Source organism: Anguilla anguilla, chromosome 7 (assembly GCF_013347855.1).
Source record: "Anguilla anguilla isolate fAngAng1 chromosome 7, fAngAng1.pri, whole genome shotgun sequence".
Lineage (NCBI taxonomy): Eukaryota > Metazoa > Chordata > Actinopteri > Anguilliformes > Anguillidae > Anguilla > Anguilla anguilla.
This window is the reverse complement of record NC_049207.1, coordinates 10,525,980-10,543,826: the sequence shown is the minus strand read 5'-3', so window position 1 is coordinate 10,543,826 and position 17,847 is coordinate 10,525,980. Positions and strand designations below refer to the sequence as shown.

At 43.0% G+C, this 17,847-nt stretch overlaps 1 protein-coding gene across 4 annotated transcripts in view; it reads right to left on the bottom strand.

The window, feature by feature from the left end:
• Window positions 1–2,533: 2,533 nt before the first annotated feature.
• The window catches only part of LOC118231203 (receptor-type tyrosine-protein phosphatase zeta-like), a 56,643-nt gene continuing 41,329 nt past the window's right edge, over window positions 2,534–17,847 (bottom strand). The window contains exons 13-31 of one of the 4 annotated variants that reach the window (XM_035424817.1): window positions 16,995–17,507; window positions 14,484–14,628; window positions 12,647–12,738; window positions 12,336–12,421; window positions 11,267–11,287; window positions 11,004–11,100; window positions 10,771–10,853; window positions 10,259–10,393; window positions 9,744–9,878; window positions 9,387–9,550; window positions 9,020–9,155; window positions 7,871–8,017; window positions 7,196–7,289; window positions 6,853–6,926; window positions 6,629–6,757; window positions 6,210–6,362; window positions 4,883–5,025; window positions 4,264–4,399; window positions 2,534–4,045 (exon numbers count right to left, since the gene is read on the bottom strand). In XM_035424817.1, coding sequence (XP_035280708.1) covers window positions 3,902–4,045; window positions 4,264–4,399; window positions 4,883–5,025; window positions 6,210–6,362; window positions 6,629–6,757; window positions 6,853–6,926; window positions 7,196–7,289; window positions 7,871–8,017; window positions 9,020–9,155; window positions 9,387–9,550; window positions 9,744–9,878; window positions 10,259–10,393; window positions 10,771–10,853; window positions 11,004–11,100; window positions 11,267–11,287; window positions 12,336–12,421; window positions 12,647–12,738; window positions 14,484–14,628; window positions 16,995–17,507 — 2,627 coding nt within the window. In that variant the 3' untranslated portion in view covers window positions 2,534–3,901. The remainder of the gene's footprint in view (window positions 4,046–4,263; window positions 4,400–4,882; window positions 5,026–6,209; window positions 6,363–6,628; window positions 6,758–6,852; window positions 6,927–7,195; window positions 7,290–7,870; window positions 8,018–9,019; window positions 9,156–9,386; window positions 9,551–9,743; window positions 9,879–10,258; window positions 10,394–10,770; window positions 10,854–11,003; window positions 11,101–11,266; window positions 11,288–12,335; window positions 12,422–12,646; window positions 12,739–14,483; window positions 14,629–16,994; window positions 17,508–17,847) is intronic. The other 3 variants (XM_035424819.1, XM_035424820.1, XM_035424821.1) reach the window with 3 other exon arrangements.

Sequence of the window (17,847 nt, the reverse complement as noted above, 5' to 3'; positions counted from 1 at the left end):
TCTTCCTAGAGACGACTCCCTTCATGAAGGCTGTTCGCATTTGCTCCTGATTTTTCTTTGTCCCCTCTGATTACATCTGGATAAATAACTTCAACAGCATAATATTATTTATGATGATGGAAAAATATTATTCTGCATTTGGAGGAGAAAAAAAACACTCTCCACTTACAAGTTAATTCAAAAGTACCCCCCCCCCCCACATTTGTAGATAGGTCCTTGGCACTTTGGCAGCAGTTACAAAGTCACATTAATTAATTCCTGTCTGTTTTTATTTTTTTTATTTTATTGTTTTAATACGTCTATGAGCTTTGTAAATTCACATTTAGACTTTGGAATTTCTGCCCATTCCTACAATTTTGCTCCGACTCCAAACTTAGACATTGGGCATTGGTGGAAAGCAATTTTCAAATCATACCTCAGATTTTCATTTCTTTGTGTGACTGTGCCGTTGGAACCCGGGTCATGGGCTGTGTTTGGTTTGCTCCAGTCACACCACTTTGCATTCTGGCCACAGAGCTTAACCTTAGTCTCAACAGACTGCCTTTTTCAGACAGCCTTGGTCTGTCACTCACCCACTTTATTTATTTTCATTACAATTGATTTCACTTAATGGTGCCCTCAGGAAAGTTAAAAGCTTTGCCAAACACCAAGCAACACTGATTAAACCTTTTTTTGTACCCAATCTACATGCATCATTTCATCTTGTTACTGTGTGAACAGTTAATCTGATGACAATTAACTGATTTCCTTTTTTGTAAGGGAGGGGAGAAGTTGATACTGTAGATGAGCATATTCAAATCAGGCCACCAAGCTAAGAATAATTGGGTATGTAATTACAAAGTTGAAAATGTAAATGAGGTTGAAGTGTAGCTTGTATATTAAGATGTCTGGATTCTTGACCCATTTTTCCCTCTTAGAAAAATGGGTCAAGTGTCCAGACACCTTAAGACACAAGCTATACTTTAACCTCATTTGCAAACTGTTTACATCAATATGGGTTGGGCAGCCCCAATCGGGGGCGTGTCTGTAGAAATACAAGTTTGGTTTTTAATGTGTTTCTGTTTAAACCTGTGGTGCCCAATCGTGCCACGTAGGTCTGAAAATATGCAGGTTTTTAACTCCAACCAATCACTACACCTGCTGATTTCACCCAGGATGTTTCAACCGGGATGTTCACTGGTTTAAAATAGCCCAGACCAGGTTTCGACTCAAACGGTGGCGCATTTTTCTATTTTGGTGGCGTTATGAATGTGCCACACATATGAATGCATGTACACAAAACACAGATGCAAGAAATATTTGGTTTCATCTTGAAATTCAAGCTGAAATTCAGTAGTATTATGAAAGGTTGAAAAATGTAAATGAGGTTAAATTGTAGCTTGTATTTTAAGATGTCTGGACACTTGACCCATTTTCCCCACTGAAAAAAGCAACAGTTCCTTGGGAGTCTTAGACTGGATTAAGACATGGAAATTAATTGAAATAACAATTTTCTGTGGGGATTATTCTATATTGTATCTCCATGAAAGCACTGTCTCTGTCTCCAAAATGCTTAATCCGCCGTCCCTCAAAGATTAAGATCAGTTTCTTCATATTTTAATATTTTTTTCTTCAAGACCCTGTAGAGGTCATTTCTTGCCTTCATTAATTTCAAACTAATCAGCTTTTTGTTGGTGGACCGTAAAACATAATAAAAGCAACTTATTGTGTCACTGACTGTATTTTCTGTGATGTTTCTTAATGATGTAAAGGTTCGTCTGACCCTTGAAGTTCAGTAACCATGGTCCCCTTGCCTCAGAATCTGGTGGTGAATGAATTTCCGATGGATAATCTTTTTAGGAAAATGGATGCAAAATTACTCTCAATCTCAACGATATATGCTGGGTGTGGAAGAAAATTTTTTTATTAATATAAATAAGTATAAATAATCACACCCAAAAAGTTTAGTGTCAAATAGAGTATATTTGAATATTGAAAAAGAAAAAGTGGCTCCAAAACATAAATTTGAACATGTTATGCTTTGATTAAAATGAAACACCTTTGTGCACTTTTTTTTTTTTCAAACTTGAAAACTTTGGATTTTTGTCTAGTAGATATATTCAATGTGAAGTTCATGTTATGTCAAACGCACCGACTTGGATGCAATCAAGTAAAATAAAAAGATTAGCTAAATTGGTCATCTTTATTTAAATTGGCATTGTTAATTGTGCAAAAAAAAAAAACTCTTTCATGATCAGTTGATTTTGATGTCAAGTGAATAGCATTCCAAACAACTTGGTCTCTAGTGATCTTCAGTGTCACTTATGCTGGGAGAATATACCCTTGTACTGCAGCCATGCTGGTTCAGTGGTATTGGTTTATTGCTTGTCTAATTTCAGGCTCAAATTTGAGTTGGTTGAATGTTTATGATGTACATTTCCCTCTGATTTATTTAATGTTCCACTTTTTCAGTAGGTTTCAAGAGTTAAATACATGAGTCTTTGCAGCTTTAGAGTGACCTTTTTTTTTATAGAAGACTAACAATCTTTGAGGCTTTTGAAATGGTAGATGTTTATTTTTACTGTGGTACTATAACAGTTACTATAACAGTTTAAACAAATTAAAACCAATAGTCTGAACATGCATTAAGACAAATGAAAACAGTTGGAATTCATACAAGATGTATCCCACATATGTCTCTTTAAAAACTACTAATCGGATATCCAAATTTGTCATAGCCAACTGCAACAATTAGACGTAAAACCAGACAAAAACTTTTTGGAAACCTGTATGTTTTGGACAATACTAAAAGTGTTTTCCTGCCAAACTGAATTTTAATAGAAAAATAACTTGGGTTTTGGAGTTTCTAAGAAAGCCAGTGATGCCTGGAATTTTAAGCAAAAAGTAAGGTGTGGGAGTGTTTCTTGAAGGCCATGTTCCAAATTCCAGTCTCGGTGGTTGTTTTTACTCTCACCTGCCAAATTAAATGAGCAAACAGTCGCTTGAAATTCTCATCTTTATTACAGTTTCACCTTGTTTCAAAACAACCAACCAACGGAAAATTCACTGAGGGACTTTCCAACAACTTATACATGCACCATTCTCCTTTCTTCTTCCTGTAATCCTAGCTCTACATATGCAGTAACTCATGTACAACTAAAAGAATGATCAAAATTCCATGCTTCATATTAAGTTCATATTACAAAATACAGAAATACTGTAAATATCAGAAATGTTAAAAACATTAATTGTTCAGCTAAATTAGAACAGGATCGTGCCTCAAATTGACTAGAAAACCAACTCTGTAGTAAAATATAAAAATCTAGGAAGTATAAATAGAATTTTGGTCCATCGACTTGGTCACTATAATACTATTTACATATTAGATTATTATTTTGTGTACCTGTTCCTCTCTGACCCCACAGGCTTAACATCACTAAGGAGAGTTGTATTTACAGTATCAGCATGGAAAAAGAAGCCGTGTTCAAATTCATGATCTCTACAGTCGCACTAATTAAGCAGGTCATTGCAAAGATGTCTTTGCTTTTCCTTCCCTTTTGTTCTGTAGCTGGTTGCCAATAAATGACATTATGGGGACGCCAAAATATTAAACAAAGGGTCCCTTAACACCAGGCAAGACTACAGCCACCTTCTGTTTTTTTTTTTTGTTGAAAAAAAAAAAAACACGATACATTTAAAATTAGTCTACATTTAAACTCGTATCAAAGCAGTTAAAAAAAAAGAACAATATGAATTATGTAAAGGCACACATTACATAACATGTCCAGCAGTAGTAGTCGTATCTTTTAGAGACGGATCAGAGAGGGATTCACAGAAAGCGCTTTTCTTGTATGGGAAAGGCGTGTCGACGCAAACCGTCCTGGCTCGGAGAACGAGCTGGCCTGAGCGAGCATTTCCATGGTTACACCAGGGACTCTAGGCTCTCGGCAGCGTTGGTGGAACTCCCCAGGATGGTCCCGTTGTTGTCGGTAGACTGAAGCATCTTCTCGTCCTCCCTGGTGCTCACCAGACTCAGGATGGCCTTGTAAAGGAACTGGTACTGTTCCTGAGGGATGAACCAATACCTTCACATTTATTATTTATTTAGGGTAGGTTGACTGAGCATGCGGGCTCTTTTACAGCATCTGCTTGTTGACAAATGCATGAATATATAGTAAAATCAGGCACCGATGCTTTCAATAGACACCCAAGGAAAATGAAGCACTGTAGTGTAACACAGGGTATTGAGTATACTCTGATGTGCTGTATTAGAGAAGGACTCACAATGTCAGTGAAGACTCCCGGCCTCATGAGGTTGGTCATCTTGGCCACCTGGTAGACATCGATGGAGTTCTCTTCCTCAAGCTGGTGCATTAGCGTCGTCAGGGCACAGAATGTTCCTGCAGTGACTCCGCCGAACCTGGCCAATCAGGAGAAGGCTCACTGATAACTCCTTGTCAAGGTGGTCCATCATTATTACCATACGCACACACTATGGCCATGTCCAAATCAGCGCACTTGCCTACTATTGAGTATACAAGTTTTATGCAATCTATATTAGACTTGTATACTCAATAGTTGGCAAGTGCATGAATTCGGATATGGTCTATGATTCAGCAGAGGCAGAATAACTGTCTTACGGTATTGTTAAAAGAACGCCCGGCTAAACACCTATAATTGGCTCAGTCAAGCAGAAACAGTGACGGGACCAGAAATAAGTTGTGTAAAAATCCCAACCGATTTCATGCCATAATCAAACAGAAGCTGAAGTGCTAAGAGCCGTGAATAAGAGTGTTGTAACTGTGGCTGGGGATGGTGCCAGTGTGCTGTTTTTTTGCAACATTGTTCAGCTGGGACAAATGAGGACACACGCGGGGACCTGAGGGCTGGGGCGAGGTCTTACGTGTCCTGTACGACGACGGGCCCGTCCCGAGAGCCAGTGTCCTCTCTGATGATTTTGATCAGCTCGAAGGTGTGGCTGATGGGACCATCTGGGCTGGGCCACTGTGGGGCCCGGTACTGCCTCACCTCCAGAACATAGTCATCCTGAGAGAGAGAGAGAGATTCTTAAGATTTTGTGTATACGCATGCATGTCTCTCTGAAAGTGTGTGTGTGCAAGCATATGTCTAAGTGTATTAAAGTCTGTGCATAAGTACAGCCGTGTGTGTCTTTCTTTGCATGTGTGAATATGTGCATTTTTGTGTGTTTTAGTACATTTGTGTATTTCACGGCCTCTGTGTGTGTGTTTTGTGTGTGTGTGTATGTGTGTGTTTGTGTGTGCGTGCGTGTGTGTGCGCGCGAGTGCATGCATGCATGTATGTGAGTGTGTTTGTGTGAGTGTGTATGTGTGTGTTTGTGGGAGTGTGTGTCAGTGTGTGTGTGTGTGTGTGTGAGAGAGAGAGAGAGCGTGTGTGTGTGCATGTGTATGTGTGTCTGTGTGTGTGTGTGTGTGTGCTTCTCTGCATGTGTGAGCGTATCTGTATCTCTGTTCTTGAGAGCGGTAGATGTGGATGCTGATTGCTCATGGTGCAGATGGCCGTGTGATAGCACTGTGGAGAATAGCAGCTGTGCTCTCCTGAAGCGTGCTCAATGTTTATTGAATTTCATTTTCACTCCGTTCAGCAGCCACTTGTTTTTTTTTTTTCAGTCTCCCACGGTTTTACTGAGTCGTTTAGCACCAATTAAGGAGAAAACCCATCTGTAAAATACTCAATGTCCAGAACACTTTCAATCTTTCTCCAGCTTTTTATACTTCAGTAATTTGCCTCATATTCCTACCCTGTGGCGAAATAAAAATGTACCAGATTTTGAATGTGTCAAAATGAAACCGAACGATCAAAAACTGAAGGTCATATCGAAACCTTGTTTCAATGAGATCAAACCGACAGCAAGTTGACAACAAAAAGACCGCAGTTGCAACAGTTGAAATGACTACAGAGCCCAGATGGATTTTATTCATGCACTGAAGATGCCTACATTATCTCTCCAGTTCCGCCTCATCGTGTACACAATGTTACAGTGTAGGTGAGATCTTTGTTTACAGCCAAAGACATCTGATAAGACCCACACCACCATGACTACTCAAGTGAAACGGGGTCACAAGGTCTTCCTGACTGCGGGCTTCTCCTCAATAAGGCAAGAACAGAAACTGGGAATGGTTATAATAACCGCTCGTTTGGTCAGACTATGAATACGCAACCTTTGACCTGGGAGCAATTCCTGCTCTTACCTGCGTGGCCTCCAGAACAAAGTCCTGCACCACCAGCATCTCCTCGTTGGACAGGCACACGTGGTCCTCTCGGGCGAGGGAGACTGTGAATGCCTCGTAGCTGATTGGCTGGTCCTTTTGGGGCCAGAACACACACTCTTCCTCCTCCTCTGTCTGAGAGAAAGGGAAATGTGTCTCTCTTTGCCTGTTTGCCTGAGATTCAGGGAATTACCAGGGTTCCTGTTTCTCTTAGCTTTCGCCAATTAAATTTAGGCTTATTCAGCCTTGGAATTATCATCAATTAAGATCTTTGGAATGAAACTAAAACACACTTAACATTATGGTGTGCAATGATAAGGGCAACTTACAGGTTTTCTATTCCTTTATAGCATAGCTACTCAGAATATATATACATATGTGTTTATAGCACAGCGACCCACCTGACTCTGTGTACTTGGCAGTGTGATGATAACCTGGGCGTTGTGGTCCCAGATCATCCTCCAGAAGTCCTTAGTGGTGCTGGGAAGTGGCGTCTGGGTCACAATGAACTCACTGCTGTGATGGTACCCCTGGAACAGAAGTGTGGTGGTGAACTCCGAGCTCAGGGCGGGAGGGTGCGAAGTGGGTCGCCTACGGTTTGGCTTGGCCTGGGCTTGGCTCTTACCATGATGTACGACGCGTTTATGTAGTCGGAAGTCTCTCCTGCCACTGTCGACAGACAGACTCTGGACCTCTCCACTGCAACGCAGAAGCAGTGTGGTTAAACGTCTTTATAGAGGCTGTTATACAAGTGGAGAGCACAGAATCAAACCCACCCCCACCTCCAGGCGGACACTACTGGAAAGAGCCTTTTCACTCTCCTTTCCATCTAAAACATACAGCTTGGGAAAAACTGAGGCTTTGGTCGAAATGTGAATTGGCGATTTTACAGTGATGAGGGACGTTATTTAAAAGCTCTTGTTTCCAGTTCCTTCAGTCACAGAGGACTGTACATCAATTGTACTCACCCGGGATGGGAGAGGAGTTCCGGTTCTTTTCTCTGTTGCACTGTTTGAGGGCTGCAGAGTAGTCACACTGCTTGGCATTGGACTGGGTTATTAACTGCAAGGACATGAGGTGATTATTTGTATTATTATTACTGTGAGATTATTATACATCTAGTCCACTTGATATCCCCCCAAATAGAAATTGAATATACTGAAAATATATCAATATGAAATATTTTGTCAAGATACACTGCACACTATATGGGTGAAATATACATTACATATTGTTGTTTTCAGAAACTGCAATATGGATCTCGTTTCTGATGGAAATGTTTGGAAATAAAAATTGATTTGTTGAACACATTTGCATTTTATGTGTTTGCTCTTTCTCCAGGCAGACAACTGGGAAAGTGATTGGTAGTGATTCATCAGATATTTGCATATTTAATGGTTGCTAACAGCATATTTTCAAATAATCACTCCTCCTTGCAGGTTTTTTTTCACACAACATTCTGTATATCCTGACAACACACAAACAAATGATCTGTCATTTCAGGCAGGGTTCTTAGGCTCTCCTTAATGGAGGAAATTGTGGATTTATCCTCTCTGTTCTTGCTGTTCACCAGTTAATCGCTTTATAACGCATCAGAAGAACAGTATAATTATACGGAGCTCAGAAGCCCCTCCAGCTTTCACCTTGAACTGCTTTTCCAAGCGCGTCCTGCCGGAGGGTGCTGGGGTCAGGAGGTCGTTGACGTAGCCGTGGATACGGGTGGATGGAACCTCCGTCTCCTGGCTCAGGATTCCCTCCACCAGGGCGTCGTGGGTGAAGACGTACTGCTCCTGGAGGAAGGCGGAGACAAAGGGGGGCCTCGTGGGTTTGCTGCTGACTGTTACCACGGTGATGCTGAGGTATTCTTTTCATCCCTTCAGCCAGCCAATCAGGTTTTCAAGGTCATCGTAAAAAAATAACACGACTGTAGGGTTCTAAGCTTAATTGGTTCAATTAACGCACTAGTAGCTTGATTAAGACAGCTATGAAAACCTACAGAAATAACTAAAATGAAAAGTATTTCATTAATGGTACAAATTTATGACTAATGTAAGATTGATGATTAATTAGTGTGCAGGCTGTAAAATGTTACATGACTGACTAAAACTGTTGATTTTAGTTGGCTAAAACTAACCAAGGTTTTAATGTGCTTAACTGACTAAAACTAATGCATTCTACAAGTTAAAAGTCTATCATATCTAATCATAGCAGACATTGAATTAGACTGACAGAAGTAAACAGAGAACGTCTGTGGATTTATTTAAGTATTTATGTATAATATATGTCAGGCAATTCTTGTTTAATCTGATGTAATCTTACCTTGGTCTGCACCCGGTAGCTCTCCTGTGTGAGTGTATGATCTTACATTGTTCTGTATTACGTACAGTAAACTCCGCCATAATCACCTACTGCAGAAGTGACCGACTGGATTACCCCACAATTATCCTATGTCAAATTCTAATAGAGATTGACAGCCTGGTGAAGTGCCAACATTTGCACACAGTACATTAACAATACAGTGCAAATGCTTTCACTTGCAAAAACTAAAAAAAAAGACGAGAACAAAAATTATCCATAGGACGAATCAATTTTTGCATGTTCAGAATTTGAATTAGTTTTATCTCTCATGCTTATTTTCATTTTTACCAGTTAAACAACCGTTCATGAGGCCATCTCCCGTAACTCAAACAGGTTAAGTGGAGTTTTGCCGTAGCTCACGTGTGTATGGGGAACACGTACTTACCTTGGCCTACAGTGCAGTGGCTCGTTTGTGTGGGGGAATCTGCTCTTACCTCTGTCTGTACGAGGTAGTTCCTCTGCGTGCGGATGTGTTTAAGGAAGCCAGTGATGTTGACCGTTCCCTGTTCCTTAATCTGTTGTAACATGCTGTCCAGGACGATGTAGGTTCCAGTCCTACCCACTCCAGCACTAAAACATACATACATGCACACATTCAGATAGAAGAAATACACACATATACACACACACACACACAGGACACAAAGACTTAAGTCCCCCCATTAGATTGACAGAAATATGCATCATCACTGTCTGACCCATTTACTTGCAAAACTCTAAGAACTTGCTATCACAAACACGTATCATCTCAACCTTAAAACACAGTCCTTTTGCACCGAAGCATTCGTTGTTGAAACGCACCTGCAGTGGATGACTACAGGCCCCTTGTCCCCTCCCCTGGCCAGGGAGGACTTCCGCACGAACGTGAGCACAGGCAGGGTGTACTCCGGGACACCCATGTCGGGCCACTGGGTGTAGTGGTACTGGACCACAGTGCGTTCGTGACCCCGCCCCTTCTGAGATCCCTATGACATCAGACAGTAAGCCAGTTCAGAGACTCAGAGAGATGAGTGCACAGGTATTGCTGATGAACATGTCTAAATAAAGCCAAATTATTAATGACTGGCTATGGGTGAAACAGTATGGCAATGAGAGCATAGACTTGAACACGTGCGCTAGTTTAAATGAGTAAGTGGGAAATGTGTGTATTGCACAGACCTTCTTAACCCGGGTATTTCTCAGGGTGAACGTCCTCTGGGTGTAGAAGGCCAGGACTCTGGTGCTCTTCAGCGTCACCAGGAAGCAGCCGTACTCCTCCTGGGTTTCCACTGGCCAGTACTGGTCACATTTCCTCTGAGTGCCACACCGGAAAAGGACAGTCATTCACCATCATCATCACCATCACCATCACCATCACCATCATCGCCATCATGCGCTCCTTTTTCATGCAAGTGACATCACATTCCCATCATCACAACAACATGACAATCAGTCGACCAATAGCACGATAGCAAGAAAATAACTCCTGTGTCATCCTACTAGCAGCACTCACCCAATATCCTGATACCAATTGTTACAATAACTCAAAATGAAAATTGCTCATTCATGGTAATAGTAGTACCAATCATTCATTAGTTTATTCTCATCATAGATTCTTATTCTTCTAGGGCTCCCTTGTCTTGGACAAGATTCTCTGTATGATCTTACAGAACACAAATAATCAGCACACTCACCCTCCCTTTCTCCACCAAGTTGGTGATCATAACAATCACGCCCACGTTCTGCTCCCAGATCATCCTCCAGAAGTCCTCTGTGCTGGACTTCAATGGGCCCTGAGCCGCGATGTAGGCCCTGGGTCTGTTGAAGCCCTGCAGACAAAAGTAAAAGGCACTTATTAGTACCCAAATAAAACATTATTGCACTTTAAGGGTACATTGGGGAAATATGTTCCCTAAAGAACAAGAATGCAATTCCAATGTACCCTTATTTTTGGGAGTGTGACTGTAATGACATGAGGGGGGGAAATGACAAGGGAAAAAGAGTAAAAATAAATTCTGTGCTCATGCAGTTGTCGATACATTGAATAGTTTGTCAAATAAATTGATTGGATTGAATAGCCTGTCACCATTTCATATGGTCTTAATTTAAAACTGTAATACGAGCCTCTAATCAGTGCCTCTTCAATACTCAATACTGTAGTTGACACTATACACATGAACATTGGAATGGCGAAGAATGCACTTACATCCACATAGTTTGCGTTAATGTAGTCTCCACACTTCACATCTCTGTCAGAGTTAGATGAGAGTCGAACTCGACTGTGATCGTCTGAAGAGCGGACACAAGTACGACATCGGTCAGGACATTTTCATGAGTGTGTGCGTGTGCATGTGTGTGTGTGCGTGCGTGCGTATGTGTGTGTGTGCGTGCGTATGCGTGTGTGTGTGTGCAAGTGTGTAAAAGTTCTCTTTCACATACATGCCAGGATGTTGATGTATCTGTTCTTGCTTTTGTTGTCGGGATGGTTGGAGCTGTCTGAGGTCATACCCAGATCCACCGTGCACGCCTGGATCTCCTGGAAGAGACGTTTTCCTCACGGTCAGCCAGTTCACCGACCAATCATATCAGCCTCAGCACCGCATTGGTGATCACACGTCCATGCAAAATCAAGTGGGAAGTGATGCAAGACAAACAATCACTAAAGCTATGAAGGAATAAAAGAGAAGGGAAACGTGTCTTACCTTATAACACTCTTTCAATATCTAATGAGGGAGTGAGAATGCAGAATACAGAGCCATGTAATTCCACAACAGACAGTGAACAAAGGTGTGCATTCATGTGCATGAGTGTGTGTGACTGTGCGTGTGTGCGTGCGTGCATGTGTGTGTGTGTGTGTGTGCGTGCGTGCATGTGTGTGTGTGTGTGCGTGCGTGCGTGCATGCGTGTGTGTGTATGAACACAATGCACTATATATTTGTACGTCTGTAAATATAGGTGGCAGATCATGCACTGAAGAGGTTGTACGAAGGCAGGCAGTTGTCTGGGCAACTACTGTACTGTGCCAAGGGCCATGCAGTCATACCAGCCACCCCAAAGCATGGCACCACAGAAAGAGACTACCGTACATCAATCACATTGTCCACCAATCACATGCTGTCCCATAGCCCTGCACATGCTAAAGCACAATGTGAACATTGCAGCCTAAAACAATGACACCACCGACTATGTGACACTTTAACACATCTTCAAATACACTGTGGCTAGTTAAATTAATCCATTTTACACATCTGTATTACTACGGGCTAAAGCCAATAGCCTGTAGACATAAAGGTCTTTGCTTTGACAATTCTTTGACTGACAACTGATATGAATGTGTTATACATCTTCCTGCATAATCAAAGCAATAACAGTGTAATTGCATGTTAAAAATATAAATATATATAAATGAGTGATTAAAAGTTAATTTCTGGGGATAGATTTTATTTTTTTCAAAAGGATTTTCTTATATAAGGATTACCATTTTCCCAGATTTGCAAGCTCACAATTTCTCTTCTCTTGAGTTTGCAGGATTATAAACTTTACACGACCTATTCCACAGGAACACCGTGAAGCTAAAATAAGCTTCATACAGGTGCTTCACAGGTCCTTCAGCGTGGGCAACATCACAGCATTGAACTCTAATGCTACAATAAGACGCTATCCCAACGTGACTTCAAAAGCGCTCTGGAGCTGCAATAAACTGCTGTATGCGGACTGCTTCTTGGTACTGCGAGAGCCGTTAGGGATGACTGAGAAGTTCCGGCCGCATACCTCAAACTCCTGTGGGAACGAGTTGGTGTCATGAAGCACCGCCACGTGTCTGACAAACTCTTTTACGGGAAAAGCTTTATGATCATCTGGAAAAAAGAATGAGACATGAGCCCTCTGACGTAAGACCCACTATGTAACATTTACATTACATTCAGGTATTTGGTAGACCACAGTATTATAGCAGCAGTTAATGTAAAACTTGCAACACAAGGTTCAGGTGGCATAGGGCAAGAGTGAGATTTGAAACGTAGCACTTTAATATCAATTCTTGTGCGCATGTGTGTATGTGATTGTGCATTCGTGTGTGTCACCTTCAGCGAAGAGCATAGGCGTGGCTGGGTCAGAGATGACTCTGGGTGAGGTGTTGTCGTCTATGTAAAAGTGGGCTGTCTGGAAGCACTTCCTGAAAAAATACAATGAAACTATCACTATGGTTACGAATTGACACACAGCATCTACCTAGGTGTAGCTATGGAGAGTAGGCCTAGATAACAACAATAAGAACTTCAGTGAACTACGCAAACAAACAAACCAAAAGAGAGTTAAGATAAAATTAACATGTTTTTTTAAATCCTATGCAGTAAAATGTCCAGTGTTAATTCAACTCTAACGTTGTTAATTCAACTCCTAATAGATAGCATTTGGTTCCAATGGGGACCAAATCTTATCTGTTAGTATTAAATTAACACTGTTCGAGTTGAATTAACACTGGACATTTTACTGCATAGGTCTATTGTTTGAGAGTAAGTCATAGCCTAATATTCATTAAATTCCCAAAGCAATGTTGTACAGTCTATTTATCAAGAAGACGTCTTCAAAAGGATGACAGTAATTTTCGTTGATTAACCGCATGATTTTACTGTCCACAATATGAGCATCTTAGAGGATTGCCCTTGGACAACAACAAAAAAATTCACTGTAAATTACACAGGCCTGTTTATTTTTGTGTACACTAGAAGAGAACATAAAATGTACAGCCATCGTCGCAAAATGAGCACCGTGTTATCAGAGAGAATCAACAACCGAACAAGTCGCGGATTAGTGAACTGCCCGCAGCAAAATCCGTTATTTTAGGAAACTGATGAGACAGTAATGTCTGGCATAATCAACTGCGTGCCCTTTCTTGGACGCTTCTTAACCTCATACCAGCGCTGACATATTAACTCTTGAGAGGAGGTCAAGACGCTCGACGTGAGGGGGACGTATTTAAGATTTAATCACTCACTAAAGATTACAGGCTTATAATTTGCAATCTTCAAATGCAAGAACAAAAACACAACCAATATGTCACATTTCTAAAAGCGGGAGGTCAGAAATGACGGCGAATGGGATTTATAGTTTTATAGGGCTAAATTTAGGCCTACATTTTAAGTGTGATGTTTAGCGGATTGGCTGCGTTGGTCATTTCCCCGCCTGATCGCATACATGTTCAACGTCAGTAACGAAAAAGTGCCGCCTCATCAATTTCAGAATTTCTCCTTTACAACACATCGCATTGAACTAAGGCCTCCTTGAGCGATAGCGAGATGTATTGACAGCACAGGGCTAAACCAGCAGGCATAAATCCACGTGGGAGGGCGTGGGAGGGCGTGGGCGGTGTATTCTCTCATCGTAAGAACAAGACTCGGCCACTGCTGTGACAGATTATATCTCCCCGAGAGACAGACAAACATCGGGGTCTTACAGGCTGAGACCCCTTGATCCCACTCCTCAATCCCATTGCAGCCCCCCCGAGGCCTGTGAGACAGATTAAAGACAATATGACAGGAATCACCGGCCTGCTCCTCGACAGCTGTCCTTAGAGGGACGGGATCGCCGCGATCCCCACGTCCTGCCCTTCTGCCAAACTTTCTGCTGCTGCTCACAGAAACAGCAGGGCAATTAACTGTAAGATCCAGTATTTAACAAGTAGAATCCAGCTGCAGTGTGTGTAAGTTCCCTTGTTTATTATTGCGATTTCTAACACCTGATCCGGGGTTACCTTCTCAAGGTGAAGCACAGTGTGTGTGATTTAAGAGGACTGTAGGTGTTAAGTAAAGGGGGTCAATATAAGAGTGAGATTTATTGCTGGTGTGCTGGTGATGTTGTGATTATAGGAATATGTATGGAAAATGACGTTAATTGTGTGCGGTTGTTCACTAGATTTACCTCCAGTAGACCAGGATCCCCACCAGTACCAGCAAGCAGAGGAACGTAAGAACGGAGACCACAGCCAGTGGCAAGAAAACCTTTCTCTCCCTCTCTTCACGGCTCACCAGGCCAATACGAGACTCGTGGCTGCTGTTGCTGGCCTCTGTGTGGGGGAGAGAGAGAGCACAGCTCACACAGCTCAATGCAGCTCATTCAAAGCAACACTCGCTGCTCGCGACTCACGTACAATAGGGTGCATTCACAACAGCACTCGCTGCTCACACAGCTCAGTCCAGTTCATACACAGCAACACTCGCTGCTCACACAACTCAAATACAGTTCATTCACAGCTATGCTCACTGCTCACACAACCGTGGTAGACATCACATACTGTATCAGCTCTAACACATAAAAACATACAGACCCACACAACATGGGAAGCAATAACTCCTGTGATTCTGTGATGTACAACACACACACACACACACACACACACACACACACAAACACACAGAGAACAGAACAAGCTTGTGTGAGATACAATGTGTACAGTGTGATAGATTTCTGTGACGTTTCAACTATATCCTAACAAGTATAACTACTTGGTATTCATTATCCTGAAATTAATCATTTGCAAACCAGTATGGACAATAAAAAGAAATAAAAGTATCCATAAGGAGAAAAAAAACTTACCACAGGGGAGAAAAACAGGAAAATAAATTTAAACTGGCAACAGTATTGTATGCAGTCTTCAATAAGTAAATATTTCAAAACATAATCCAGTTCTCACACATCAATAGCCATTGTGATCACAATATTGTTTGTATTGTACAGCAATGGATGTATGAGAGAGAGAGAGGCAGAGAGAGAGAGAGAGAGAGACCATAAAGCATCAGAGCACAATGAACACACTGATTGAAAGATATACAGCCAGGCTGTAAATGCATATTAGACAAGATAGCACAAATACTTTACAACTGTTTATATCTGCTTTTGTCATTTGGAGAGTGCGTAAGTAAAGCTTTGTGGTTTCACCCAGAGCAGCCAATGCTTACAATGCTCTGACAACAGTGTGGGTAAGGAAGAGGTCTGCTGCCACCTTGTGGACATTTCTGCTAACTCCATTCTTGCATTTAAAGCAATATCTGAACAATTACAGTACCAGGCAAATCATACTGTGGGGAAATGTTCCACAATACCCATCCTGTGTATGCTGGTTTTAATTTAAACTGAACTCAATGAATTACTCGACTGAGCTTTTTAGCAAGCACTTAGTAAAATGCTGTATTATAAAGTCATTTTCATTCTTTTTATTCCTCATGCTTTTTTCCCCTAAATTATTTCCTCCCAGTTTAAAACCCTTAATTGGATTTAACTGCACTTTTGATTCTGGGTGAGAGTAGATTAGAACCTGCAAACCCCCAAATATTGTGGAAATGTTGGGGGATGGCATTTCCCATCTGGCTGGCACTGACAGGCTGCGGGTGCTCATTATGGTCGCTCACAGGGCTGAGAACACCCTCCTTTGAGTGACAGTACAGCCACGTGTGGGTCAGTCTGCGGCACTTCCAGACATGGCCTGTTCTGCACCGGGTGGGAATTGGTTCCAGCCCAGAGGGCATGTCAGTGCAGTAAAGAGTTTGGCTGGAGCAGGATGCACTGCCCTGGAGGCTCATATTAAAATTCTAAATTCTCAATGAATCTGCATAGGAATTTTGGAAGCATGACCACCTCAAATGGGACTGACTGAGAAAACATCGAAACATCAACAACAGTCTGTTTCGCAATCAACGTCAGGCCACTTCAGGGGAGGATATCCTTGCTAAAAAAATGGCCACACACCTTTGCTTACCTCACCTACCTGTTGCTTGCCTGTCCATACGTGTCATTATTAGTGATCATGTTTAATGGTTATTTTTAAACATACCTGTGAATAAACTGTCTGCTGGTTAGTATTGGTTAGATCCTATATACAGGCAGAATATAGATACGATACACATTGGGTGACCGACAAATTATTGAATAGTGTAAAACAACGAGCGCAACTTCATATATACACGTGTGTATATATGTATGCATATATGTATGTACACATGCATATATCATTTCATTATACAACAAAAAGAACACAAAACTGGGAGCACAGGTTTACAATAGGGATGACAAGGTAGCAAGGGATTTTTTTGCTTAGCCCTGAGTGAAGATGAGCCACTATGAAATTGTTACTTGGTAACAGCAAGCGACATGGCCATGGTGATCATATTGGAGATTTGATGAATGTTAAGATGATATCACTTCTGAAGGACCCCCAAACCTTACCTTACCCATATGTCACTGGAGTTTAAAAGCGCATTCGTGCTTCTGCGGACTGAGCCTGAGACCCAGGAGTTAGCCGTCCCGCTAACCCAGCGTTCCCACACACTCACACTGCAGTGGCATCCCATCGTTCGCTGACTGTAAGGCCAGTCCCTCAGGAAACAGCGCCCTCTTGTGGAAAAGGCCAGAGAGCTCTGGGTGAGGGGGCTTTACCTGCTTCATGCGCTTCCTCAGACTCCATCTCTGTGTACTCGGGTATGCTGAAGTCTGAGGACGTCTCGTTGTCGTAGAGACTCCCGGAGCCGCTCTCCTCCTCCCCTCCGCCAAACGTGCCCAGGCCTTTGGTCTCCATGACGACAACCTCGGTCCCGTTGTCGCTGTCGAAGTAGAACGAGGACGGGCGGTCGCCGCCGCTGCCGTCGTCCGCGCCGCTGGCCGTCGCCTCGGCGAACGGGGCCGGCGCGGTGGGCGAGGCCGCCAGCGCGAACGAGGGCGTGCCTCCCGCCCCAGGGGCCGCCGTCCGGCCCCGGTCCCAGTCCTGATCTAAGTCGTCCGGCGACTCCACGTACAGGGTGGAGCCCGAGGCGCTACTGTCTACCTGTCCGTCCTGAGAGAGCGGGGCTGTGGAGCCGCCATCGGGGGAGGCGGTGGGGGACAGGGCGGGGGGGCGGACGGGCCTGGCCCGACCGAAGGAGGGCGTGGGGCTCTGAGTGCTGGCTGCGGCCACTGCAACAGAAACGGACACGTCACTCAAAGGGCGAGCGGGAGAGCGAGACGGAGCGACCGCCCAGAGAGAGAGGTCTACGGGCAGGGGGGCGGAGTCAGCGTCCCCGTCTGCGCCGCCAGGAAAAGAGCCCAAGGAGCTGCGGGAAGCCACAGCGCTGGGAGACAGAGATGGATGGAAGTCTACCACGCTACCAGAGTCTGTCAATGAGCCACCAGGGGGCGCCCCCCAGCCGGAGGAAGGCTGAAGAGGATGGAGAGAGGCATGCACAGAGTCCCTGCCAAACGCAGGAGACGCCAGGTCGATGGAGACGCAGGTGCAGGAGACAGGAGGTAGCTCAGG